At 52.9% G+C, this 25915-nt stretch overlaps 1 protein-coding gene and 1 long non-coding RNA gene across 3 annotated transcripts in view; one reads left to right on the top strand and one right to left on the bottom strand.

Moving 5' to 3' along the window:
• On the top strand, positions 1 to 5309 carry LOC117197725 (uncharacterized). Of its 2 annotated transcripts, XR_004478548.2 has the most exons (5): positions 1 to 872; positions 2577 to 2655; positions 4109 to 4167; positions 4580 to 4630; positions 5169 to 5309. It is a non-coding gene; the product is annotated as an uncharacterized LOC117197725 (long non-coding RNA). The 2 variants fall into 2 exon arrangements; XR_007473691.1 differs by having other exon boundaries at positions 1 to 2655.
• Positions 2707 to 25915, bottom strand: part of HOXB3 (homeobox B3) — a 27684-nt gene continuing 4475 nt past the window's right edge. The window contains exons 3-4 of the mRNA XM_049702554.1: positions 6260 to 9905; positions 2707 to 5400 (exon numbers count right to left, since the gene is read on the bottom strand). Coding sequence (XP_049558511.1) covers positions 4574 to 5400; positions 6260 to 6707 — 1275 coding nt within the window. The 5' untranslated portion in view covers positions 6708 to 9905 and the 3' untranslated portion in view covers positions 2707 to 4573. The remainder of the gene's footprint in view (positions 5401 to 6259; positions 9906 to 25915) is intronic.

The following is a 25915-nucleotide window of genomic DNA, read 5'->3' on the forward strand; positions in this document are numbered from 1 at the left end:
CTCCTATATGACACCCCCAACAGACAGGGTCTAAGATGCATATGCACCCACCCACTCAAGCCTCAAGCCTGTATCTGCATCTATATCCAGCAACAGGAACAAGAACCAAGGTAGCCACCGATTTAACTTAGAGAACTCTCAAACCTCAGGTCAATGTATGGGGTGGAGGTGGGGCTTTTCCCTCAAGGAATCCCCCTGCCATTTTTGCCATTGTATTAATTAATATCCCTGACAAGGTAGAATTCCCTAAACATGGAGGGGGTGAAAAAATAATGACTACTGAGACGATATTCCATTTCTGGCCCCTGGGGGGAATTGTTGTTTATTTCTTTTCAGAGGATCAAGATAGTGTGAACTTTAGGGAGTGCTGTAATTTACGGGAGGGAAGGGATACAAGACTCAGGGCCCCAAGCAATCGGTGGGAAACTAGATCTCAAAACAGAAAATGAAAAGTCGATCTGGGGTAAGATTTTTAAATAAGTGGGTCAGAGGGACCGAGAGGAGATGAGGCGATCAATCTTAGCCCCCTGACAGCTCCCTCGGATGGCATCAAAGAATTTGGCTCTTTGGGAAAGCAGAGGGAACAGCCGAAATTCCACATCCCTTTAAAAGGCCTGGGGATGGGGGGTGTTAGCAAAAGAGAAGGGTGATTCTGGGAGAGCAGGGAAACAGATGGGAAATGGGGACAGAGGAAGGGCGCTGGGTTGGGTGGAAAGTTTGTCTGGAGAACTCCCACGGCTCTGGCCTCCCCTCCCCCTCCTTGCTCGCTGCCTCCTAGCAAGAAGGAGAAGGCTGGTTAGCAGAGAAATGGCATCTCGGCCGGGAGCTGGAACTAGAAACTTTCTGTCAATGTAACAGACGCGTGGGTGGTGGTGAGTATTCATCCGCGTGGGTGGTGGGTGAGTAAAAAAAGACAGAGAAATCTGAGGAAAAGGGTGGGGTGGAGGAGAGCCAGGAGGAAAATAGGGGAGCTGGAGGCGAGGGCTGCAGGGCAGGGGGCGGCAAGCTCTGGAGGGTTCAGATCCAGGAGAGCTGCTCTGAAAAACTGGGCAAACTCGCCAGAGACGGTTAGTTGTGTCCAGCTCAGCTCCAAATAAAGTAATTTTTGCTACTTGGAGGAGGGGATGGGGGTGGGAGTGGGGAGTAGGCAGAGAAGAATCTGAAGAGTAGTTGTCTGGAAGTTGTGCAGTGAGGCCTGAGAGGGTTCTTCCTCCGGCCACCCCCTTGAAAAGCCCTGCAAGTTTTTTCACAGTCTCTCCGGCTGGCTGCAGGGTTGAGCGCTTCTCTCCGCAACAACTCCGGCTGCCCCTGCAGGAAATACGGCTCTCTCTAACCCTGCTGACAGATTTTATGGCCAGATTAGAGAACAGCAGAACACTTGGGTGTTAAAAGGGACCAAGAGAACCTTCCTTCCCCGAGACACCGCTTCCCTGCCCCCTTGTTGTGCTGTGAATCTTACAGCACAGATATTTCCCCCTTCACCAGATATTTTCCCCTTCCCCCTGCTTAGCTAGGGCCTGAAATCCCTCAGAAGGAAGGGTAGGGGACACCAAGCCAAGGCAGCCCTTATTTTTCTTGTTTGCAATGACAATTTCAAGCCAAGGCTCTGTTTTTCAAACTTGAGCTAAACTCTCTGACTTGGCCTGCCTTTCTCCTGCTAGATAAATAATCTATCCACTCTACCCCCAGAGCCAGACGTGGCGCTTCACCTAGTTACATCATTCAGAAGATGTTACTCAGGGAAGAGGAAGAGAGAGAGAAAGACAGAAAGAAAGAAAAACCCTTGAGCGTTATTTAATCCCAATCAAACTTTGCACGCTCTCATGCCTTTAAATTATAGCCTGACCCAATGCTAAATTGCTTGCTGCTTAGGTGAGCCTAGTCCAGTTAAAATCCTACTTGGTGGTGGTGGGGGGAGTGTAGAATTCAGGTTGCTTTTTTATTGTTATTTATTGTTGCATAAAGACTGTAATTACTAACCTTGGACTGCCAGGATGCAACATAAAAATGAAAATCAGCTCTCACTTTAAGGCTGAGGGCCTGGAACGATTCTCACCGACACGCCCCCCCCCCCATCACTATCAACAAATATATGCTCCTAATTAAGCAATGCGGGCGCATCGCTTACAATTAGAATTATGCAACTCTTCAGCAAGCAGCCATCGCCTCTCTTTCAACGAATTAGCTCCATATTTCAGCCACCCTGTCTCCTCGCTCTTATCGGCTCCAGCGACGCGGCAGTGACATTTCATCTTTGACAGACTCTCTCTATCCTCGCTCCAATGTGATAAAAGTTTTATGGAACCACGACTAAGAAATGAAGTTTTCCCAAGGATAGTGGAAACAGAGCAGCACATTAGCCTGGGGACCATTTTATTTACGCTTGGATCCAACAGCTTCTCCTACCCTCCTCCTCTCCCCTCTCCCTGGCAGTGGAAATCAAACACGCCTCCTCTCCCTCCGCCCTGAGTTTTATTTAGTGATTTAATTTCACTTTAGTTTTAAGGTTTGACCTGAGAAGTCTAGGCCTCAGATTTTTTTTTTAGATTAATCATTTTCCTTTGTTTTCATTTTAGACCCAATGGTGGTTGGGCTTCGGGTCACGTGACGACTTCTTTGTCGCTCCGGAAGAGAACTGTGAAGTTTAGGTTGCGTGTAAGAAGCAGTAATGGGCCAGGTTTTTGTTGTTGTCCATAGGGTGGGGTGGGGTGGAGGGGGTCGGGGGGCGGTGAGGAAGTTGTGACCAAAGAAGCAAAAAGACAAAAGACCAATCAATGAGAAAAACTGAGAGGCAAAGAAGCCAAACAGAAAGATGGAGAGGGAGCGCCCAAGTCTCCTGTCCCCCCAAACTTGTTACTTAAATCTTAGCTAAAGAACTTGGCAGAATGTTCCAAGCTTGCGTGAGAAAAACCAAATAAACCTGAGACACAGATGGGGGAGGTAGGGGCCTGAGCAGGGGAATAAAAAGGCCAGGATAGGGTCTTCACCATTCTTCCCTTGGGGGAAATCTGGCAGTCAGCAGCCTGCTGCTCTGCTATCTAAATTGGACCACCAGGACAAGATAAAATTGATAACAGAAAGTTTATTCAAGAATTGTTTGACAGACAACCCTTTTAAGTAAGGAAAAAAGTAACTACAGAAGAACAAAGAAAGTTCCAAGAGGGAATTAACTCTAATTCTACAAATTCAGGACTATACAGTGACAATTAGGAGCTGAGTTCATGCCTTTTAGAACTAATTACAATTGCTCATAAGTACGAGTTTAACATAAATCTACAGCTCTTTTCTAGAGTACAATATAACTAAAATAGCTGGTTTTACATGACAGGGAACACAACATCCTTTATAACAAGTAAATACTAAAAAAAAGTACAATTTTTTCCTTTTTCCTCATATAAATACATAATGTAGGGGGATAAATAATACAAAAAAGGAAAATATTTTAACAGGCTATAACCAATAAATATATATGAAAATGTTCACTAGAACACACACTTTTTGAGCAATGCTGGACTCCTGCAGGCCCAGGCATCTCTCACAGTTGTTTTTATATCCATTAAAATGTAAACTCTAAGTGCAACAAAAGTGTCCTGTCCCGGTTGAGCAAGGCACACAGGCCCAGCTGCAGACCCCGCCTGGGACAGACAGTTTGTTAAAATATACCCTGTTTTCACGTTAAGTCAAGAGAGCAACGGAAGAAAAGAAAAGTGTAGAACCTCGTGTCACCGACTGCTTTCTGTGGAGAGAGGGGGATGGACCTGGAGCTGAGATGCGAAGCAGCAGAATGGGCAAACCTTCAGTCCTGACAACTTGCCTGCCCTCACCTCCCAGCTTTGCCATAAAAGAAAATATATATATATATATTTATAATATAGACAGCTCTGACTTTCAGGACCTCTCACCATCCCTGAGCCCTCTGAAGACTGTAATTGATGGGGGCGGGGTATAGATATTAATGTCCTAGAGCAGGAAAAGTGTGGGACTAGAAATGGAGGGAGTGCCCAATCAACCTCAAATCGATTGACAGAAATTTGAGGATTCAGGGAAGTGGGAGGGGTACGTGCTTTGTGCCCTTGGTTTTGAAATGTGTTTTTTTTTTTTTAAAAAGGAGAATTGCCAGGAAAAAAAAAAATCAAGATTTGGGGGAATTACCCACATAGATGTAAGGTAAGTTGGTTGGTTGGCTGGTGATGGCCTAGCCATCTTGTCTGTTTTTTAAAATGTGCTTCTCTGCGTTGTTTCCCTATCTCCTCTTTCTCTACCCCACTCTCGAGGGTGAAATTCCAACTGGTTATTGCTGGAGGCCTAGGATTGATAGGGTCATCTCCAATCTGCTGTAGATTCCTTTCCAGTGGGTGGGCAGGCGGACTTAACAAGAGCTGCAGGACTTAAAAAGCAACTTCTCAGGCCAGGAGAAGGGGAAGGAACTCCAGCCCTTTCTTCCCGGAAAGGCTGGCTGCCACCTCCCTGCCTCCTCTTTCAGACCTCCAGGCTGTCCCGCAGAACTCCAGAGTCCCCGCCCTTCCTGGGTCTCCCCCACCCCAGGACCTGCCCCTCAGCCCTCCCTCTTCCATCACAGGTGTGTTAACTTGGGCGCTTCTTGGATTCTACCCTGAGGAGGAGGCGCATGGTGAGAGGAGAGGTCTGTGTAGGTGGGGTGGGGGTCGCAGGGTCCGTGATGCTGGCTGGGGGCCATAGGAGGCGCCCCGTTGTAGTCCAGGTTCCCCGAGGGGTGGTGGGAAAGGTGGTTGAGGCCGTAGAGGGAGGGGCCGGCAGAGGGCGGCAGCGGTTCCGCGTAGCCGCCCCCGCCCACGTACACCGGGCTGCCCTGCATGGTGGGCGTCCCGTAGGCGACCCCGTTGGCTTGGAGGACATGAGGCTCATAATCGGGCGCCGGGGTCGGGGGGTACTTCTGAGGGGCGCCGCAGCCTTTGAGGGGGGGCTGGTAGTTGGAGGGCAGCGCATAGGCATTCTGGTGGGCTTTGCCGAAGGCGGGCGGGGACGGGCTCTCGTAGCTGGGGGTCATGGAATGCAAGGCGTTCATGAAGCCGGCCGTGGACTGCATGGGCTGCGGGGGGCTGCCAGCGGGGGAGGGGCCCCCCGAAGACGAGGCCAGGCCCTTGGCCTTCTGGTCCTTCTTGTACTTCATGCGCCTGTTCTGGAACCAGATCTTGATTTGCCGCTCGCTGAGGTTCAGCAGGTTGGCCATCTCCACGCGGCGCGGCCGGCACAGGTAGCGGTTGAAGTGGAACTCCTTCTCCAGCTCCACCAGCTGCGCGCTAGTGTACGCCGTCCGCGCCCGTTTGGACGCCGCCGAACCCGGGGGGCTCTTGTCCCCTCCCCCGCCGCCGCCCCCGCCCCCGCCACTGCCTCCGCCGCCGCCGCCGCCGCAGCCCTCTGCTGGATCCGAGGGGGAGGGGTGGGAAGGGGAGAAAATGAAATAAAAGATAATTACTGAACACGCCGAAATTGAATGCATCGTTTCTTAATAAATCCAGGCCTGGACTCGGAGCACTCGCCGCCCTCCCCTTCGCGTCCCCGCCTCCTCCTCTCCACTGCCCCCCCACCCGCCCGTCGCATTAGCGGACACTCTATAATAGTGGCATTTATTAAGAGACCTGTTCGCCTCTCGCTGCCCCAGCTTATGAAAATTTGATCATGTCACGCAGACAGAGCCGCATGGCCATTTATTTAGGCCTGGATTTTCTCGCGCACACTTCCTCCCCCTTATTCCCAGTTCCAGGTGTGGAAGACACTCCTCCCACCCCCACCCCCACCCCGCCCGGTCCTGTGGACCCGGCAGGTGCCTGAGGAGAATCCCGGGGCGGGGGGGAGTCTGGACATTCTGGGCAGGACGCGGAAATGTGGGGCGAAGAGGCTGTAGTGCCTGGAGGCCGGGACCCCGGGCCGCCCGAGCGAGTGATTAATGCCCACAGTAATCATCCTTAATAATAATCAATCGTTGACGACTCTGCGTCTACTGGCAGCGTCTGACTCTGCGGCCTTGCGAACGGCTGAGGCCGAGCACCTGGACTTCTGGACCTCTCAGAAGCTCAGGTGGAGGGGGCTGGAGGGAGAGGGTGTTGGCGGGGTCAGGGGTCATCAGGTGGTGGGGGGTACAGGGAAATGCGCCGCTAACGCCGCCACCTGATATTGTTCCCAGGCCGCCGCCTGGGCGCCTAGGGGCTGGGTGCTAGAATAACAGTGACATTCCTGGCCTGGACAAACGCTGACGACGAGGAAGCCAGAGAGCCGGTACCTGTGCCAGGGGAGATGTTTTTCAGCTTGGACGTTTGCCTCGACTCTTTCATCCAGGGGAATATCTGTTTGGTGAGGGTGGAGTTGGAGCCGGGACCGCACTTGGGGGGGCCGCTTTTGCTGGGGCCGCCCCCGTTACTGCTGTTGCTAGTGGTACTGGTAGGTGCAGCGCTGGGCGGGGGTGAGCCGGGTGGGGCGGGCAGGGGCTCGGGGGCCAGGCCGGGCCTCATGCAGCTGCCGTTGAGCTCCTTGCTCTTGGCGTGCGGGGCGGCGTTGCCCAGGGACTGCAGCGAGCACGCCGAGCGCTGGTAGTCACCCTCCAGGTGCGTGGCGGCCTGGAAGGGGGGTTGAGGGGGACCGTCGTAGCCGAAGCCATTGCTGCCAGGGTACGAGGAGTAGCCTCCGAAGAGTGCGGCCGCAGCGTTGTCGTAGTAGGTGGCTTTCTGCATCGCTGGGCGAGGCCCGGGCCGTGGGTGGCAACTTGCAAGGGCCTGATACCCTCACGACCGGACATTGGCACCCCTGGGGTCACGTGGCTCGTCGGACCCCCCTCCCCTTTCTGCCCCCCTCCTCCCGGGGTCTGTTCGTAGCGGTTGACCTGCGGGGTGAGAGAAGAGACACAGGGGGAGAAGAGGACTGGGGCTCGAATCCATCTTAGGAACTGAAAAGGGAACTGACATCAATAGGGTTTTTCTACTCCCCCACCCAACATCTTCACAGCAGATGCTGAGGCCACTTCCTTGACCTGAAATGGATTTTTCTTATTGCAACGCTTTAATTTTAAAAGAAAAAGCCTACCAGTTTTCATTTCCACTCAAAAAATAAGGACTCTACTCCTTTGGGGACTGCCTAGATATAGAATCTTACTATTGCAAGGGACATTGCTTCTCTCCTGCCTGAACACTAGCCCCTGACCTCTCCTCTTCCCTCCTTCTGCACCGCCCCCCACCCCAATCTGGGATAGGTGTGTGGGGGGGGGTTGCAGACTCCAAAATAAAAGCATCATCAACACCGTCCTCTGAGCTGAGAGGCCTCCTGCCTCTGCCTCCATCTAGGTTCCTTTCATCCAGGGTCTAGCCTGGAGAAAACACTGAGTATCTCTGAAAGAGGCAGGAGGGAGAAGCAAGTTGAGCAGGGAACCTTCTGGTGTGAGGGATACTCTCCTTCCCCTCCCACCTCACGAAGACTGCAGCCTGACCTAGAAACTTCCTGAAGATTTTTAACCTGCAGAGCCAGTGGCACTGAGCCTCCTCCATGGCCTTGCTGCAGGTACCAACACCTCCAGTCTGAGTCTTTTCTAGCCAAGTCTGGGACCCCACAGCCAGCAGCCCCCATGGGGCCCCCAAATGGAACAGGATTGTTTTCCTGGCGGGGCTGGTTGGTGCTGTGACCATTTGGCCCAGGTCTCCCCCGACCCTCTGTTTTTTTTTTCATCAGGCTTAATTTTTTCCCCACCCTTTTCTTGACAGTCTGTTTCCTTTGATTTTTCTAAAGAAGAAAAGAAGAAAGAAATTGGATAACTGCTGGACTTCTACTGAGAGATGGGAAAGTGCTTTCTAAAACAGAAAATTTTTCCCTAGGAAAAAAGGAAGTAAACAAAGCAACTTGAACAATATTATCCTCTGGGTTGGAAACTGGGTGCCCCTGTTTACTGAAGTTCTCTGAGGCCAAAAAAAAAATGATTATTTTAATGCAGGCTTTTAAAAGTGTGCTGGAAAAATAAAGGTTCAAGCTGTCACAGGATCTTGTGTATTTCTTCTGAAACTTCTGACTGCATCCCCCCATCTATCTTACCAACCCCTCACCATCACTTTTCATAAAATCTTCAGACTGACCCTCTCTTCTGACATATGAGTTTGGACTACTTAAATCTCATTCAGCCCAGCTGGTCAACTCCAAAGAAAACTAAAAATAGGAAAATAAAACAAAAAGGAGTGCAGGTGAAGGAAATCCCTCCCACACATAAACCCCCTTCTTAATGGCACAGATTTATACTCAAAAGGGAGCCGGGTAGCCCTGAGTTCTGATTGGGTCCTGGGAAGAATTTGTTTCTGGGAAACACGCATGGGTCTGCAAAGCAGCAGGTCCTTCCAGGGAGGAGAACTGGAGTTCAATTGACCAGGCTGACCCAATCCCTTTATTATTATTACCATTAGCCTCTGATGATTGAACCAAAATTAGCTTCGGAGCAGCCCTGGCTGAAGGGGGAATTAATTAACAGGCATCAGTTGAGTTTGTTATTAATAGATAGGAGAATGAAATAAAACTGTTGGAGGGGGTTGGCTGGCTGGGCCCTGGCTTTATTTAGTCTAAATGATTGTTACAGCAGTAATGATGATGATGATGATGATGATAAAACAATAATTTGACTAGACGCCTGGGGCTGAAATTCCTGTCGCTCCCCCTGCAATAAACTCGCAAACCATCGCAGGACCGAGGCCAGGAGAGTGTGGGAAGCAAGAAGCCAGAGACGTGATAGGAAAGAATGGAGACTCCGCTGGCGGCGAGAAAGGGCCGGGAAGGTTTGCGGACCGAGTTAGCCCCTGGCTGCCGCCGCCGGGCTGTCTCGGCTGCTGCTGCCGCGGTGGCTGGCGATGAGCTATGTTGTCCCAAGGAGGCGAAGAGAAAGCGTTCAGGACACGGAAACGGTTAGCAGCGGCAGGTTCCAAGCATAGCCGGCCGAGGGCCGAGCCCTAGGGCAGCAGCAAGTTTGGGCGCTGGAGGTAACCGAATTAAAAGGCATCTTAGCAACTCCGCACCGGGACTTTGCCAGGCCACACTCGGCTGGAGGGCGCAGAGGCCTGGCTGATGGGACAGTGAAAAGAGGGAAAGGTGCCGAGGGGATCCGAGATCTGGGGATCCAGGAAAAGGGGGGGTGGGGAGCAGCTCTACCAAGCCAAACATGTCTATTTCCCTTGCCTCCATGTTGGAAAAATCCAGGCTCCATATGGCTTCTCGGGAGAAAGGGAGGGAGGGAAGGAGACGTGGCTCCCGGCTTCCCCCCAGGGTCTCGCTGAAGAAGGGCAGTGAGCCACCCCAAGAAACCCACCTTTCCAGGCACACCCCCGAAATCCTGGGAGAGTAACAATAGCTGGGAAGCCCTGGGAGAGGGGATAGGCCACCTTCCAGGACTTAAAAAAAAAAAAAAAAGAAGGAAGAAAAATAAAACAACAAAAAAGGAAAAGAGAAAAAGATGAGGCTCTTCTTAGCAGCGGGGCAAAAATTCAGCCCTGATCTGACTGCTTAAAGAAAAGAGAAGAGAAAAGGAGAGAAGCAGGAAGAGAGAGGGAGAGAGAGAGAGGGAGAGGGAGAGGGAGAGAGGGAGGGAGGGAGGGAGAGAGAGAGAGAGAGGGAGAGAGAGAGGGAGAGGGAGAGAGGGAGAGGGAGAGAGAGAGAGACAGAGAGAGAGAGAGAGAGAGAGAGAGAGAGTCGCTGCGTGGAAGGAAGCTTAAAGCTTGTGAACTCTTCTTGAACCGAGATTGGAGTCATATGGGCCATAAATCATTGAGACATACTCTCCGCCATTCACAAACTGATAGCCTATTTCAGTCCAGCTTACCTTAGCCACCGATGAGGGGAGAACAGGCAGACATAATATATATTCACATCGAGCCCCAGCGCGAGCGGCAGGCGAGAAATCTCCCCTCCTTGAAGGCAAAGGAAAAAAAGACCACTGTTTAAAGCGGCGTCGCCCCCCTCCCCAATAGCCACCCCGGCTGGGGAGTCTGAGGGGCAGACCGGCCGGAGGAGCCGCGCGGCGTCCGCTTCAATTCACTCGGCTTAGGAGCGGGGGTGCGCAGGAGGGAGGGGGTGGGGGAGCGGGAAAAAAATAGAAGAAGACCAAAAGGTGCTCGGGCGGCTCAGCTCGCTGAGAATCCAGCTCCGGGCTCCGGCACGGCCAAGCCGCCACAGTGTGGTTGCCCTATAAGACTGGTACGCCCTACTCTCCGTAACAATGGCCTCTGCTTTTGCACAGGGAAAAAAACCACACAGACACACACACTCACACACTCACTCACTCACACACACACAAGCTCACACACACCCCCACCTCTCCCCCTTTAGCAAGCTTAGATGCCTGATAAGGAAGGAAGGTGATGGTGGTAATGGGAGAGGGGGAACATTTTGAACCCCCCCCTCAATTTAAAAAAAAAAAAGAGTGAGAAAGGAAAGGAGGTAGAGGTTTTGAGTTTTGTTTTCGTTTTTTAAGGACAGGTAAATTTTTAAATTCAGATTTTGGCGGGGGAGGAAGAGGAGCGCAAAGATAAGGCAAAGCCCGTGGAGTTCACAGCTCCCCCCAGCACCACTAGTAAACCCTTCCTCTAATTGGAGAAGTAGCTTGGGAGGCCCTGGGGGGGGGCGTTTCCTGGGTGCCTCTCTGCATTCATTCGCAGTGGGAACACTGGGACTTTTTTTTTTTTTTTAAGTAGTTTCACTCTTGCGGGACTGGTGGCTGCGTCTCTGGCCCTCTGGCTCTGTCTCCCTCCTTCCGAGTCTCCCATAGTCTCCCAGTCTCTGTTTCTTCTCTCCCCCACACCCTCTATTCCTCCTCTCTCCCGGCAAATCTCCTGGCCCAGTTTCCAACCTGTAGGGGGGGTGGGGAGCCAGACCTCTCTTTTCTTTTTAACAGACCAACCCCCCCCCCAATTTGAGAGCAGACAACAAGCGGTGAGTGATTATTTTAAAAATCCAGACCATCTTGTAGGGGGAGGGGGGTTGAGGAGAGGGTGACAAAAGGAGGACCTTGTGTTTAGCTTGAGTTCCAGACACGGCTGCCAATAGAGAGGCTGTAAGAACTGCATGAAGAAGTTTCTGTTGAGATTCTCACCTCTGGAAGGGCAGAAGGGGCTAAGAGGTGATAAGGGCATTTGTACTTCTAAGAAGATGAGAAGAACCCGCAAAATGGCTTAATTTTAAATGCACTGGCAGAAGAGATGGAGGATAGTTATTTATATTATTATTATTCAGAACAAACCTGTTAATTTCTCTTAGCTCTACAAGATTTAGGACTCTTGGAACAGGTGAGGAAGACTACAAAAGCTCAACTTTTCTTCGAGTGTGTTTTACAAGGGCAGGAAAAGGCGAGGAGGCCTGTAGGAGGAAGACAGGAGGCAAGAATGTAGGTGTCTGCAGATTTGGGGTGGGGGTGGGGAAGAGCCGTTCCTGGAGGAGGAAAAAGACAAAAAGAGCACCAGGACTTTTCCAAAAGCAGGAGTGTCTGCAACTCTGCCGAACTGCTGACTCGGGCTTAGAGGATAAAATAGAAGGCCGACAGTCTCTCCATTCTACAAAGGCAGCTTGGAAAACTTGTTCTCTTAACTTCTCCGTAGACAGAGCCAGCCACTACCTTGTGACATCCTGGTTAGAATCCTTGGCTTTTGCCTTCTCCCATCTGGACGCACCAGGAGAGAAGGGACTGGGAGAACAAAGGTGAGAGATGGTTTCCAGCTATTGTCTCCCCTCCAGGAGAGGGTGGCTGTGTCTGGCAAAGCTTCCCTCACACCCCATAGCTCCCCACTCACAGGCTTTTCTTTGGGCTGAGAAAGGGTCCTACTATCTACTCTCCTACTCTCGTAGGGGTGGTCCCTGGCTTCCTCCGGCCCCCACTTCTTTCAGGCCCACTAAATCAGGCTTCGTGGGCTGCAGCAGCCAGTTTCCTGGGGCCCTGCTGAATGGGGGTGGAGGGGGGGACCCATGGCCTCTCTACCCTCCAGCAAGGAACTGCATGAAGTCTCCCACTGTGATGTCCTGAGGATCCTGCCGCCTGCCTAGAGAGTTGGTGGCTGAGGGAAGTGTGGTGGGGAGGTGAAGACGGAAGGTGGAAGCCATTTTCTGTATTTATTAATAGTATCAAGGAAAGAAAATGCCCAAGCCAGACCCAGTTCTGGTGCTTAAGCCAGGACCCTCAGAGAAAGCAGTCAGGGCTACAAAGAATCTGTCCTGAGATCTCTGGACCCTGGTTAGAGACCTGCTGGATTGGACCTTATGTAGCTTTGGGCCTGGTGGGTCAGGGACTCGCCCATGGCGGCTTCTAGAGGCTTTTAGAGAACAGCACCTTTGGGTCTTTTCCTCCCCAAATTAAGAAGTCAAGAGTGTACCTCAGACCCTCCAACTCTCCTAGCTGTTTCTACCACTAGCTAGAGAAGGTCATTGTGAAATTAAGAGAAGAGGAGGACCTGTTCACTTGTGGGACTGCACAGCTTTGCCCCAAGGAATAAAGAGAGCCCAGGGGGCACACAACTAGCTGCGGGCCTGCAGGAGGATCGGCCTGAAGCTGAGCTGAGGGGAGAGGACTTTTCCAGAGACAGCAGCGGACCCCTCCCCACTCGGAGCTTCAACTCATGTGGTCCCCTCTGGCTACACAAGGAGGTGGGGTGCAGTGGGGTAGGAGCAAAAAGGAGGGCTGGGAGCAAGAGAGCTAACCTGGAGAAGATTTTCAGAGCACACATACCCCCAACTGTGGTAGGAAATGGGGTGGGGGCTTCTTAAGGAATTCTGAGAGCAGAGCCCATTCGAAATGCTTGCGACGCAATTAGATCCCCGTTCGGTTTCTTTCCTGCCTTTTTTATCCCTTTCTCGGAGATTTCTGGCTGGCCAATTGCCCCTGTTTGGGGCTGGGAAGGTGGCGGGTGGATGGTAGAACTGGCAGCCCCAGGACACCCATTTTGTTTGCGGTGTTGCTGCAGGCTAGGGACCTTCCAAACTTCAGGGGATAGGGCAGGGGCAGTAAGGAGCCTGGGCAGGGACCTTGGGGTGGGAAACACCAGAGGGGTCTGAGGGAAGACTTTGAGGTCTGGAAAAAGGAGGAGAGAGGGATTTATCACCCCTGACAGTGAAGTCATGATTTAGGCACAGACTAGAGAGAGAAGAGGGAACGATCTCTTCCTGGATTCAAGGAAGGAAACTTGAGCACCTTACCATGTGTGAAAGACAGAGAGGGAGAGAAAATGAAAAAGAAAAATTGAGAGAAAGATTAAGACACAGATAACTTACTGTAATCTAATAAGGGCAGAAATTAATAATAAAGGCAAAAATCAGAGAAAATGTCCCCCTTCATAGACATTCTTTCCTCTCAGATTCAGTTTCCCCAGAGCTGGACCACTCGCTCCCGCACTCCCCTCCCCCACTCCTAATCTGTACCCAGTACCAGGGGACGGGCCCTTAAAACCCCCTTGAGGGATCACTGGGTGCCCATCCTTCAAGGCCTTGGGGGATCATGTCTCTCCCCCAAAAAACCATCAAAGAGCAAACGAAAATTCTCCTCTCACTAAGCACAAACTGGCTGGCTCCCTTAAAATCGATTTCTGATATCAGCCTTTGGGATGACCAAGGATTCCCCCCTCCCCCAAGCCCCCAGCTCAGCAAGCCCCAAATTCGCCTGGCCCGCTGGGCTCCCTGAGAAGCCGGGACCTGGGAGTCGGGGAGGGGGTGGCGGCAAGGCTTTTAGCGATCTCTTTCTTTCTGGTCCTGTCTGGGTTCCCCGTCCCACACTCTTCAGCTTCACTGCCCAACTTTGTGGCCGCGGCAGAGTCGTGAAAAGTTCACACACACACACCCGAATCTCCACCGCTTTTAAATATTAATAAAGATTTCCAAGCTGGGTGTTGTAAAATGGGAATTGCTACTGCAAATCGCTCTTGGTATTTGGATCCCCAACTCCCACCTCTCTAAGATGCCCGAGCGGGAGGGAACAAAGGGGCTGAGGAAACGAGAAGATTCCGCGCCTGGGCGGAGGCCCGTGTAGACCCGGCTCAGTAGAAGCTGAGATTGAAAGAAGAAAACGGCCGCTAAGATTGGAGAAGAAAAATCCGAGCTGCACTCTCCCCTCACACCAGGCGTGGGAGCACGAAAAGGAGGCAGGACAAAACAGGGCAGCCACGAGGGTTTGCAAAGTCTGCTCGGTGACCAAGGAGGCCGCGCCAGGGGCTGATGGTGCTTAAGGCCAAGTCGGGAGTTGGGAGCTGGCGGCGCCTGGATGGGAATGAGCCCGACTGAATTGGGGGTCCCGCCTCATCTAGAAGTTCTGTCCTGCCCTGGCAAACCCCACCCCGGGCGGATGTCGAGACAAAGGTGGGCAGAGTGGAGAAGGCAAGAAGGAGAGGGGAGAATCTTGGACAGCTTGGGGAGGGGTAGGAGTGGGGGTGGGGGTGGGGTTTGCTGGGGAAGGAACAGAGAAGCAGACAAGAGAGGAACAGGACGCAGCCCGCTGCGAGGGACTGCGCAGGTCTCTCCTGACAGATTGGATGTCTCTCCCAGTGACCTCTGTTTAGCAGACAATAACTCACCGGATTAATGACCAATCAGCAGAAGGCCTTCCGAATTGCCTCCGAATATAAAAAGTCAGAATGGGATAGGGCCAGAATCTGGGCCTGCCGGCCCTTTTGGTTTTTTTCTTTCTCTCTCTCTCAAATAGGGTTTGGGGTGAGGCTCTAAGAAATGGATTATCTGGCCAGAGACTCTGATTTCCAGAACCCCGAAGATGAATTTGTTTCTTATCTCTTCCAACTTCCTCCACCAGAATTCATATCCTTGACCACACTTCCCAAGGCAACCTGGAAGCCTCTCCTCCTCTGCTGGCCTCCTCATATCCCTGATCCTACAAGAAATCTCCCTTCTCACAACCATGCAACATCTGAGAAGCCCCCATCTCTTTTGAATCTTATTTTATTTTTTCCCAGTTAGGAGAAGAGATGGAAAATAAGAGCAAGAATAGGACAGGGGTCATCCACCTTGCAGGCTTTCTGTCCTGGCTGCCCTGGGAGGAGACCTGGTATAGTGCTGTGGTAGCCTGCGTGTGTCCTCTCCCAAGAAGAGGGGACCCAAAGGCCCAGGGATCAGGATCAGGCTGGAAGTAGTGGTGGCGGTGGCCTGCTGTCATAGAATCTAAATTCTGAAACCACAAATCAGTCCCTGGGCTATACTGCCAACAACTCCAGCCTCAGCTCCCATGCCTGGCGGGGAAAGTGCCTTGCTCTGAGAGGCTGAGCCCCTCCTTCCTTAGCACCCCCTCCAAATGCCAATCCCGGCCCAACCCACCCAGCTAGCCCCTCCCACTGCTTTCCATCTCCATTGCTCTAGGCCTGGGCTTCTCCTCTGCTGAGAATAAGGACACCTTCAGGAGGAGGAATGGTCCAGATTCCAGTGGGTTTCTTAGAGCCAGTCTGAGTAACCATGCACTGCTCTGGGTATATGCAAACTCCCTGTATATTGCAAATATGCATGCAGTGACCTATACTCAGATGCCCACAGAACTCCAGGACACAAAAGGGAGCTGCTCCCAAGCACTAGAGAGTTACTCAAGGTCAGAACTGGAAAGAACTCAGGGAGTGTCCTGTCCAACCCTGCCATTGTCAACGATAGAGAAACTGAGGTCCAGAGCCAGGAAGTGGTTTGTCTAAAGTCATACTTGGGATAGGCTTGGAAGTCAGGAGGCTTGGATTCTAGGTGGTCCAGATTGGCTGTGTGCTCTGAAGCAGAGAATTCTTGTCCCCTTCTGTAAAGCCAGATCCTGTGTGGAGGGGAGGGCTTGGGCTAAATGATCTTTCAAGGTCCATTTTTTGGGCTGACAGTTTGTGGTTCTCTGTGTACTGATGTAAAAGTGAGTGACAATAAGCAGTAATAAACTGAGTTCAGACAATAATGGGCACCATCTTGGCCAAAGGCAGACTATTTCCTCTCGGGAGTTCAATGCTTACACCCTCGCAGCTGAGTAGCAGCCACACTCCTGGTCCTCCTTGTCCCCTCAGAGGCTGGTGCACTGGTTTTTACTGCTCCTCTGTGTCAGGGGTGGGTTATTCTTCAAATCAAAAGTGCTATTTTTGGACACAGCAACCTGAGCAGTAAATAATTAATTTGTGTAATTAGAAGAGGAAGGCTTAAAGCTGACAATTTTTAACCAGGAATCAATGCACCCATTGTACCAGCCTGGCCTTCTCACCCGACCAACCCCCAACACTGCCCACACACCTACCAGCTTCCCCAACTGCCTCCCTCCACTGGGAGACCAGCATTCCCAAGACTGCCAGCAGGGTTCATGGAATCAGACTCTGCTCCTTCCCCAACAAAGTTCCATTCTCTGCCTTCTCCCCTACAGAAATTGGTCTGCCTGCAGCTGCCCCTCACAGCTTGCTTTCCCGACCCCCTAAAGCTGTGCTGGGCTCCAGGTCCAGGCTCTCTGCTCTTGGGACACATGTAATCTACCTCCCCTGCTCAAGATGCCCCAACAATTCAGGGAGTTTGCATTTCAAGAAACTCCCATTAATATCAATTTACTTCACTGAAACCTCGGGTTCTTCATCAAGTTGATGATTTATGATAAAATCAATTAAATTACAGCCACTTAGGGCCCAGCCGCTTCCTCTCAGATTTTATTGGTGCGGGGCCCAAGTGTCTGGTGGAAAAATGCAAGTTTAGCTGGAGGCGAGGAAAGATAATTCTGCAGCTGAGAAAATTTAATGCAAAACAATTTCCAGGCAAAGCCGGGCATCTGGACAGAAATGCAAGAGCCACCAGTTGGCCTGCGGAAATAACTATCTGGGGGTCAAAATATTTTTCTCCCCACCTCCATCATCCTGCATGGCTCCTTTGCTCTGTTCCCCTTTGTGCTCACCCATCCCCTCCCAAACAGAGACTTTGGGGGAGTTTGAGCAGTACTGGTGGAACCCAAGCCAGCCTCAAACCAACATCCCCTACCACTGCAGGCCTTTTTCTCCCCTCCCCTCCCCTCCTCCCCCTCCCCCCTCCTCCCCCCTCCCCCCTCCTCCCCCTCCCCTCCCCCTCCCCCTCCCCTCCCCTCCCCCTCCTCCCCCCTCCCCCTCCCCTCCCCCTCCCCTCCTCCCCCTCCCCCTCCCCTCCTCCCCCTCCCCTCCCCTCTCCTCCCTCCCCTCCCCTCTCCTCCCTCCCCTCCCCTCTCCTCTCCTCCCTCCCCTCCCTCCCCTCTCCCCTCCCCCTCCCCTCCCCTCCCCCTCCTCTCCCCTCTCCCCCTTCTCTCCTCCCCTCCCCTCCCCTCCCCTCCTCCCTCCCCTCCTCCCCTCCCTCCCTCCCCTCCTCCCCTTCTCCTCCTCCTCCTCCTCCTCCTCCCCACCCAGCTGTGCTCACTAATTCCTCAGTCTCCCATGGCAAAGTTAAACGTTCAAAGTGAGTATCGGGCAGCATGGGCAGATGGCACGCAGGGGCCAGGGACCAGGCCGGGTGGGCGCTGTTGCGCGTGGCTGTGGGAGGAAAGAAAGCACAGGCTGAAGGAGCACTACTCCATGGCGAGGGCACAAGGCGGCAAAGTGTGTCCAGAGCTACCCCTTGCCAGGGTACCAAGACCTGAGAACACCGAGTCCCCCCTCGGGCTCCCTGTGTGCTCACTTGTAAAGCGATGCTGTACCCAACAAACCCCAACCCGAACACAATGTGCACTCACACAATACACAAAACACATCTACGTGTGTGTGCTTTCACACTCACCTTATACCTCACATTCTGTCCCGGCAAAGGGGCAGTTCCCACCATCTCCCCACATCTGGGAAAATAAATCAACCTGGCATTGCCTTCCACTCCTAGGAAAGAGGCTTCTCCCGCCTCTGCTCTCTTTGGTTTTTGGTTTCCAGAGCAGGCAGGGAGTAAACACATCTTCTCTGAAGCCATAAATCACCCCCTCTCCTACCTTCTCAGTTTAACACCCGGCCTCAGCGCAACCCCTTGTAGTTTCAGCTTCAAATAACCCGCGAGGTGCTATTAGGTTCTGGCCATAGGTGGCGACTGGACTGCGGGAGCAGGGCCCAGCCAGCCCCCACCCTAGCAGATACCCCTCACATTTGCTGCACAACCCCAAGCTCCCAACTCCAGCGGAAAACCGTCTGCAGCCTCCAACCGTCTGCAGCCCTTCCTTAGCGAGAGCGCTCCCCAGGCCCTAACCGGGTCCTGTCCACACCCCACATTCCTCCACACCTCCCCGCACCCTCCGCCCGCACCGCCTCTTTAACTCGCCCCCATCTCTGTCTTCCAATGTTGCGATCCTCCTCCTTCCCGACCCGGGGGCGGGGGTTTCAGGCACCCCCCGCTCTCCACCCGGAGCCCGGCCCGGCGCCCGCTCGGCACCGACACCTACCTGTGCGGCTCCGCTAGGGCGCGGGCAGCGGCGGGGGGCCGGCCGGGCCCGGATCCCGGGGCGCCAGCGGGGGCTGGGCGGCCGGCCGCATCTCAGTCCCACCGGCCGGCGCGGGGAGAGGCCCGGAAGCGCGCCCCCAGTCCTCCGCCGCCGCCGCCGCCGCCGCCGCCGCTTTGTTCGGCCGGCGGGAGGCGGGCGGGCCCGGCGCGGAGCTGGGTCGCGGTTTCGCTGCGCGAGCGGGCCGAGCGGCCGGGCGGGAGGAGCCGCGTCTGCCGGGGGCACCGCGAGGCGAGGCGCGGGGAGCCGGGGGCGCCATGGCGGAAGGCGGGCGCGCAGCGGCTTTTCAATGTCACCGGCGAAATGGGTTCCATATGTCCGGCTCGGCGGAGGAGGGAGGGGAAGGGAGAGCGTTGTGGGCAGGACGGGACAGGAGGATGGGGGGCGCGATGGAGGGAGCCCAGCGCCGGCCAGGGGGTGATGGGAGGATTGGAGAGGCGAGAAAGGTTTGCGTTTTCCATTTTCCCTGGAGTTGTCTAAAGCTGCTTAGGCTGGTGGGAACTTTCTCTTTTCTTTCCAGAAAGATCGGGGAGGGAGGAGATAAGCGAGGGTAGCATCCGTTTGTTCAGACGGGGGTGGGGGTGGGGTTCAAGAGAGGAGATGCGGATTGGAGGTGAAAGGGAAAGTTCTCAGGCTGCTGGAAGATCAACTTCTCCCTGTCCCCGAAGAGGGAAAGAAGAGACCAAACCCAGGAGCGGCAGAGAGGCCACGAAGGATTCCCTGGGTCTGGGTGTGAGAGACCGACACCAACCACCAGCCCACCCACCCAACCCCACCCCACCCCAGGGATTCAGTTTTGGGAGATTCCAACCTTTAAGTTACTGAAGATGGTGGTGGAAGAGGAGTTTGAAGTGCCCAAGACATCTTGGCCATTCCAGACACTTCAGTTCCTGCCCCATCTGCCTCACACCTGATTTAGCACCCCCAGGGCCTACTCTAGTCCCCTTGTTTCTGGGATGGCCTCGGCTTTGGGCAGCTGCTGGTAAGAAAGCACAGAGTCTGGAGGAACTTCCAGACCCTACAGCCCTCTCCTCAGTCTGTGCCCACCCGCCCCCCCCCTCCAAGGGGATGGGTCTTTCTCTGCATTTCTGTCTCTATTTGTTTTTCTCTCTTCTCTTCTCTTTTCCCTTCCCTTTTCCTTTCTCTCTCTCTCTCTCTCTCTCTCTCTCTCTCTCTCTCTCTCTGCCTTTTCTAACCTTCTCTGTGGTCTCTGTCCCTTTCTCACAGTCCCTTTGTCTTCTCACACTCTGCTTCTTTGTCTTAAGTGAATTTGAATTGTGCCTTGCTAAGGACTTAGGAGTGTCTCCGGAAATCACTTCTGGCCTCACTTATTAGGCTGCCCCTCTGGGCAGTGTGGAGCCCTTGGCCTCAGAACCCTGTCCTTTTGGCGAGGGTGGGGAACCCATCCTTCTGCCATGGAGACATCTTCTTCTACAAAGAAGGGGGCAAAGTGAGTGGTTTCCTTTCCACCTCCCTTCTCACTTAACTCTGGTTTTGTGAGTGTGTTTGTGTACCCATCCAAGTTGTGGGATGTCTTCTGCCAGGACAGCCTCCCTGCCCCTCTGAGTGGCCTTTGTCTCCATTCTCTCTGTCATCCTTTCCTTGGCCTCTGCCTTGACTTCCCGCCTCAGAAAGGGATCCTGCTGCTTGCTCTCTCTCTGGGCCCTCTCTTTTTACTTCAGCCTCTCTCTCCTCATCTTTCTATCTAACTCCTGTGCTCATTAAAGCATTAGCAGCCCAGTTTCTTAAAGGCACAGGGATAAACACTATAATTATATACAGAAAGTGGACACCAGCAGCATCTGGGGAGAAGACAGAGTCAGCGGCTTTCCTAAAGCCCCTTTCATCAAATACATTCTATCCCATCTCCTGCACAGCAAAAAAGCAAATGGGGTGCGTGTGTGTGCAGAACTGGTAAGAAGCAGGGTGATTCGTAGCTAAATGAACCAAATGCATATATTTTTTAAAAAAACAACAAACTTGCTGATTTGAAGGGTAGGCCTATATGCCTGGATGGAGGGCATCAGGCCTCACACAGGGAAGTTTAGCAAGGGGCCAGCGATTGACTAAAAGATAATGGTGGAGAGGGATGGTTTCTCTGCTTTTGTCTCCTGGGCAGAGTCTGAGTGTGAGTTGGGGAAAGGGAAGAGGAGGGGGTATCCGGAGGGCCAGAAGAGACAAAGACCTGACCGGGCTGAGAGAACAGAGAGGAAAAGCGGGGAGACCAGGCCTCCACGTCACAGGCAGAGGCAGCAGAAGGAGGGGAGACGGAGAAGGGGGAAGGAGTTGGAATCACAGGGGCCGGGGCCTGTGAGATTGGCTCCCAGCTCTCCCCACTGGCTCCGGCCTGTCCCAAGGAGCACATCCTTCAGCCTTCTCCTGCTATTCCCCATCCTCCAAAACAGGTTGAATTCAGAAGCTACTAACACCCACCATTCCACCCTTCATGTCCCTTTTCCTCTCCGAGGAAGAGTTAATCCTTCCCCCTCTCTCCGGCATTCTAAGACTTTGGCCTACATTCTGGAGCACTGGATTGGGGGTGAACTCACCCTCTCCACATTTACCCCCCTTCACTTTCCAGGTGAGGGAGAAGGAAATCCTTGCTTCCCACTCTGAGTGTGTATGGTATTCTTCACCACCCAAGGATGGGGGGCCTGAAGGGTATGGAGCCCACTATCCCTCAGGTCTCTCTGCTGCCTCCTCTGACCCTGCCCACCTGCCCCGTGAGCTCCAGCCCTGTCAAAGCTGCCCCTGAATCCAGACTCTCCCCAGGCCCTTTTAGCGAGGCCAGGTAATGTCCCCACCCATCCCAGCCTAGGGTCTTGGACTTTTCCTTCTCTTTCTCCCTAAACCCTTTTCAACCCAGACTCCCAAATTAGGAGGCCTCACCTACCACCCACCCTAAAAGCTGCCCGTTAACAAGAAGAGGGCTCAGCGCCCACTTGGAGCAGAGCGTGGGAGTGAGCTCCTGGACGACAGCACTGGGGCCTAAGCCACCACTCCAGGACGCAGCTGATGCCATGAATAATTAACACCTGGGCGCGGCATCACTAATTCTCCTGCTCAAAGGTTTACACTAGCAGGCAGAGTTAAGTATCACAGATAATAGTGGCTATAAAGTCAGTTGGCCAGGCTCCAACCAGGGAAGGAGAAGCTAGCAGCCCCGACTGAACTTGGCAAAGGCTCTGTCCCTCATCCATAACAACTTTGGGGCGCAGCGCATAATATCCCCAAAAGCCGCCTCTGGCTTTGCTCTCTACCAGCAGACCCTTCCCTACTGGGGAGGTACTGAGACCTCCATATGAAATCAGAGGGGAAAGTTACCAGCTCTCCCCCTCCCAATCTGTACCCCATTTGCTCCCTTTTTGGATGGAGGTTTAGTGAGAGGAACACACCCCATGTCCTGAAACACTCTCCAACTTTCTGAGACCACCTGATTCCTGGAACATTTCTTTTCTAGAACAACTTAGAGAACTTCTCCCTCCTTTAGCCCCAGACACATATAGTCCCTCACTGCTGAGGAAACTTTCTTTGTTTCAGGAGGTCGAAGGAAGGCTACTGGGGTGTGAATTCACTTCCTTGTTTTGTTAGACAGGAGGGTGGGAAGCCAGAGCTTTCAGCTTCCCTCCCTGCCCTTCAGCCTCTGCCTCCATTGTCTCCCCCAGTTTGGGTAGCTCCTTCCCCACCCTCAGCTCCCTGTCATATATTCAATACATCAGTCCTACAGGTTAAGCTTTAATACTATAACTGAATCCCTCCAGCCCCCTCCAGTTGCAAAGGATCCACTTGGTCCCCCTCGACTACAAAAATCTTTGCCTTCAACTTCAGTAATTTTTTCCCCTGCCTCCACCTCCCTTGCCCCCAGGTTCCTTCTGCCTTCAGAGTTGGGTTCTTTACCCCCAGCCGGCGTCAGAGCAACCAGACTCCTGGAGGGGAACCGCTGAAAAATGAAGCTCTGTCTGCTGCTGCAGGAATGTTGGCTCTATCAGGCTCACAAACATAATTTTTATATTAGATCGTGGTCTTTGACTGGGTTTATATGCCAATGAGGCATTTCTGGTTTACCAAATTTATACAGATCTCACCTTAACTGATAATCACAGATACTGCAATTTAAGACCTCCAGCTATAGAGCTTTCATATTAACTGCTGATATATTACTGAAAATCGTCTGAAATAACCAACTTCTGGGAACAGAGCAGAGAGAGAGGAAGTGCCTCCGAGAGTGACTCTTTCCCGGCCACAGAAATAGCCCAGCTTCCATATCATTTTCTGTGAGAAATGATTTATCGAAGACATGGCCATAAACAACACAACTCACTCACAAACACACGCAGATGCGCGCGCGCATAGGCACGCGCGCACACACACACACACACACACACACACACACACACACAATGGCTGGCATGCCGGCCGAGAAGCTGACACCCATATTGCTATAAATCAAGAAAAAGGTTGGAGGAGAGGGAGAGGGGAGAGAGATAGAGAAGAGGAATATTCCTAAAATCTCTATGCAATGCCTCAATGGGTATAAACACACAGAGGACCATGTGAAGAGAAATGGCAGGAAATGAAGATGGCTATTTGTCACATTCTACGACAATAACATTAATAACAAACAATAAATTTACATGGACATATAAGACGCGGTAGGTAGTGAGAAATCCCTTCTACTTACAATACCCCAGCCCGCGGTGTGGCTCCGGCTGCGGGGCTGTTTTATTGCTGCCTCCCTCTCTTTTTCTCTCTCTCCCTCTCTCTCCCCCTGTCTCTTTTTTTTCTCGGGGTACAGGCTTGTTTTTCAAAGGACAGTTGAATTGCACGTCAGAAACAGGGAGACCGAGCCTGCGATTTTCCTGACGAATACATATCTATTCTGCAACCTCGGCATTAATTATTTAATGAATCACGTGACCAGGAGGGGGAAGGGGGTCTTTCGATTTCAGGCTCAAAGGACCACTATGACCTTCCCCTTCAGGAGGAGAAATTTTCCTGCAAAATAGGTTCCCCCCAACCCACAAATGGAATAGCAGCTAGTTCTCTCTCCCACATTCACATCTGTATCTGCTGTATCTGCATTCCCTAACCAGCCCCCCCAGAACACACACTTACCCACAGCCCACCTCTCCTCTCTCCCTTCTCCTCCTGCTCTGCTTAGTTCGTGGAGGTGCAGAAATAGTCTGCAGGGGCTTCTGGGGGGTGGGGTGGGATGGGCGCAGAGTCCTTCTCCAAGCCCCTGCATTTCTCAGCAACCAGTTCCTCTCTCTGCATCCCCCAACTCTATTCTCTCCCTCACTCCTAGGGTATTTTAGTGGGACCCACTCCCCCTCTTCCTTAAATAACCAACAAAATTTCTAAAGAGACCAGCTTCAAAAGAAGCATTTCATAAGTCCAGATTGTATATGTGTAAAGAATGGGGCTTCTGGCTTTAATTCTCTTTTTAAAAAGATCTTTTGTGGTACCTTTTGAAAGGGCAGAAAAGGGACAGGGTGAAGAGATGACTCGGGAGCTTCCAGAGTTGAGAGTAACCACAAGGGGGACTTGTTTTCGTTGTGTTGTTACTATTATAGGGAACCAAAGTCTACTGACTGACTGAGAATATGCTCTAGAGACAAAAGACCTGGACTAAGTTTCCTACACAAAAGAAGTGGACACTCAGTCTCTCTGTACCTATGTACACTCAGTCTCTCTGTACCCATCCTGTCTCACCCCTCCCCACCCCCCAACACACCAGTGAAGACAGCTGGAGATTTGAACTGGAGGGGAGGAGAGGGAAAGGGAAGAAAGAGGCTTTGAAGTTGGCCTGACAGCCCTGTCCCCATTTCCCAGGTGTTAGTACCCCTTGCTTCCAAGCAGCAGACAATGGAGACAGATCAATAGGAAAAAGATGGGGGGATTGCATATTAAAGTGTTAAAACACTGGTGATGATAGGAGAAATCCAGTCCCTTGGCCTAGAGAGAGAAATGTACGCAGAATTCTTCATCTCAGATATGAACAAAACAAAACAAAACAAAACAAAACAAAACATGCCCCCAAACCTTCACATACAGCTTGGCGCCAGAAGAAGCAGACCAGTTACGACCAGAATCCCAGAACCGGAGTATTTGGCCACGGTGCGGGATGGGGTTGCAAAGGGAAGCAGGGAAGACATTCCTGAAGGAGCCCCTCGCTCACACTCCCAGCCTTATCTTCAGCAGCTCTGGGGCAGCGGCAGCGGCTGGTGGACTGGGAAGAACAGACGTGTTTTGGGGAGGGGGGCATGGGGCCCAGGGGCCGTCAGCGGTTTGTTTGGAGGGGTCTGAACCAAAAGCAACTGGATGGGGAGAAGGTTGAGGACCCAGGTGCCCTGACCACCCCCAAAGAAACCGCCACCCCCGGGTGGTGTCCGGTCCAGCGGGTAGTGGCAGCGCAGCCCCTGCCTCGGGCACTGGGCCGGCCTGGTCCCTTCGGAATCCCTCTCCCAGCCCTCGGGTGGGGGCGCCGGCGGGCCTGGGCTCTGTAGGGGGGTGGTCGGCTTTGATTGTGCAGATACAAAACCCAGGCTGGTATTGAATTCAGCCCCGCGCCTGGCTCCCATGAGGGCAACTCCCTGCATGGTCCTGGCCAGAAATCCATTAAAACTGGTCCCCCAAAGAAAAGCAGTCCACTAAAGTCTAAAAGAAAAATACTAGGGCGTGGGGAGTGAGGGGGTGGGGGAGAGAAAAGAGGAGAGAGAATATGCTGGAGCATGGGAAGACAGCAATCTCTGAAACGGAGAAATTATTTTTAAGGACGAGCAAAAGAAAAGCCAGTGACACGAAGGCACGCCGGGCAGGTTCTATTAAAATGCCCACACTCTTCGGATCCTGGGAATGTCCATGTTCAAATAAACAAGCGCCCGGGCGTGAGCAGAGTGCTTTCTTGCTGCCGATAAAGCGAACGTTTATACTGTGAGAAAGGCGAGATTGATTTACGAATCTGAACGTGCCTGTTTTATGGCCGATCACAAATCCGTCAGCGCTCAACTCACGCTGGGAAACTTCCCAACTCCGCTTTCCAACCAGACCCCCCCGCTCCCGGGCCGCCGCTTCCCAGGGAGACCCACCACGGGCGCTGGGGCTGCCCCGGCGGCGACAGGCTCTGGCAGGACCCGGCAGCCCTACTCCGCCCAGACCGGTGCAAGTAGGAGCGAGGGTGGTGAGGGCCCAGGAACTGGAGGAAGAGAGGTCCAAAGATTCGGAGGATAGAGGTGGCCGCTAGAATCGTAGAAGGTGAGCCCAAGGGGCTGGGGAGCGTGCCCGCAGCACTCAGCTCTGCAGAGGTTGGGGTCTGGGAGTGAGGGAGGGGGAGGTCCCTCAGTTCCCCACCTGTGGGGCTGAAACCCTCAAAGGAACCCCAGCCTTCTCTTTCCATTGTTTTCCTCCTCTTTCCCTTTGGTGGACCTCTAATCCCCACATTGCAGAAAGCAGGTTGTAAAGACTCAGGTGACGAGATCTTTATCACCTGAGCCTATAGAGGGC

Source organism: Orcinus orca, chromosome 19 (genome assembly GCF_937001465.1).
Source record: "Orcinus orca chromosome 19, mOrcOrc1.1, whole genome shotgun sequence".
Taxonomy (NCBI): Eukaryota; Metazoa; Chordata; class Mammalia; order Artiodactyla; family Delphinidae; genus Orcinus; species Orcinus orca.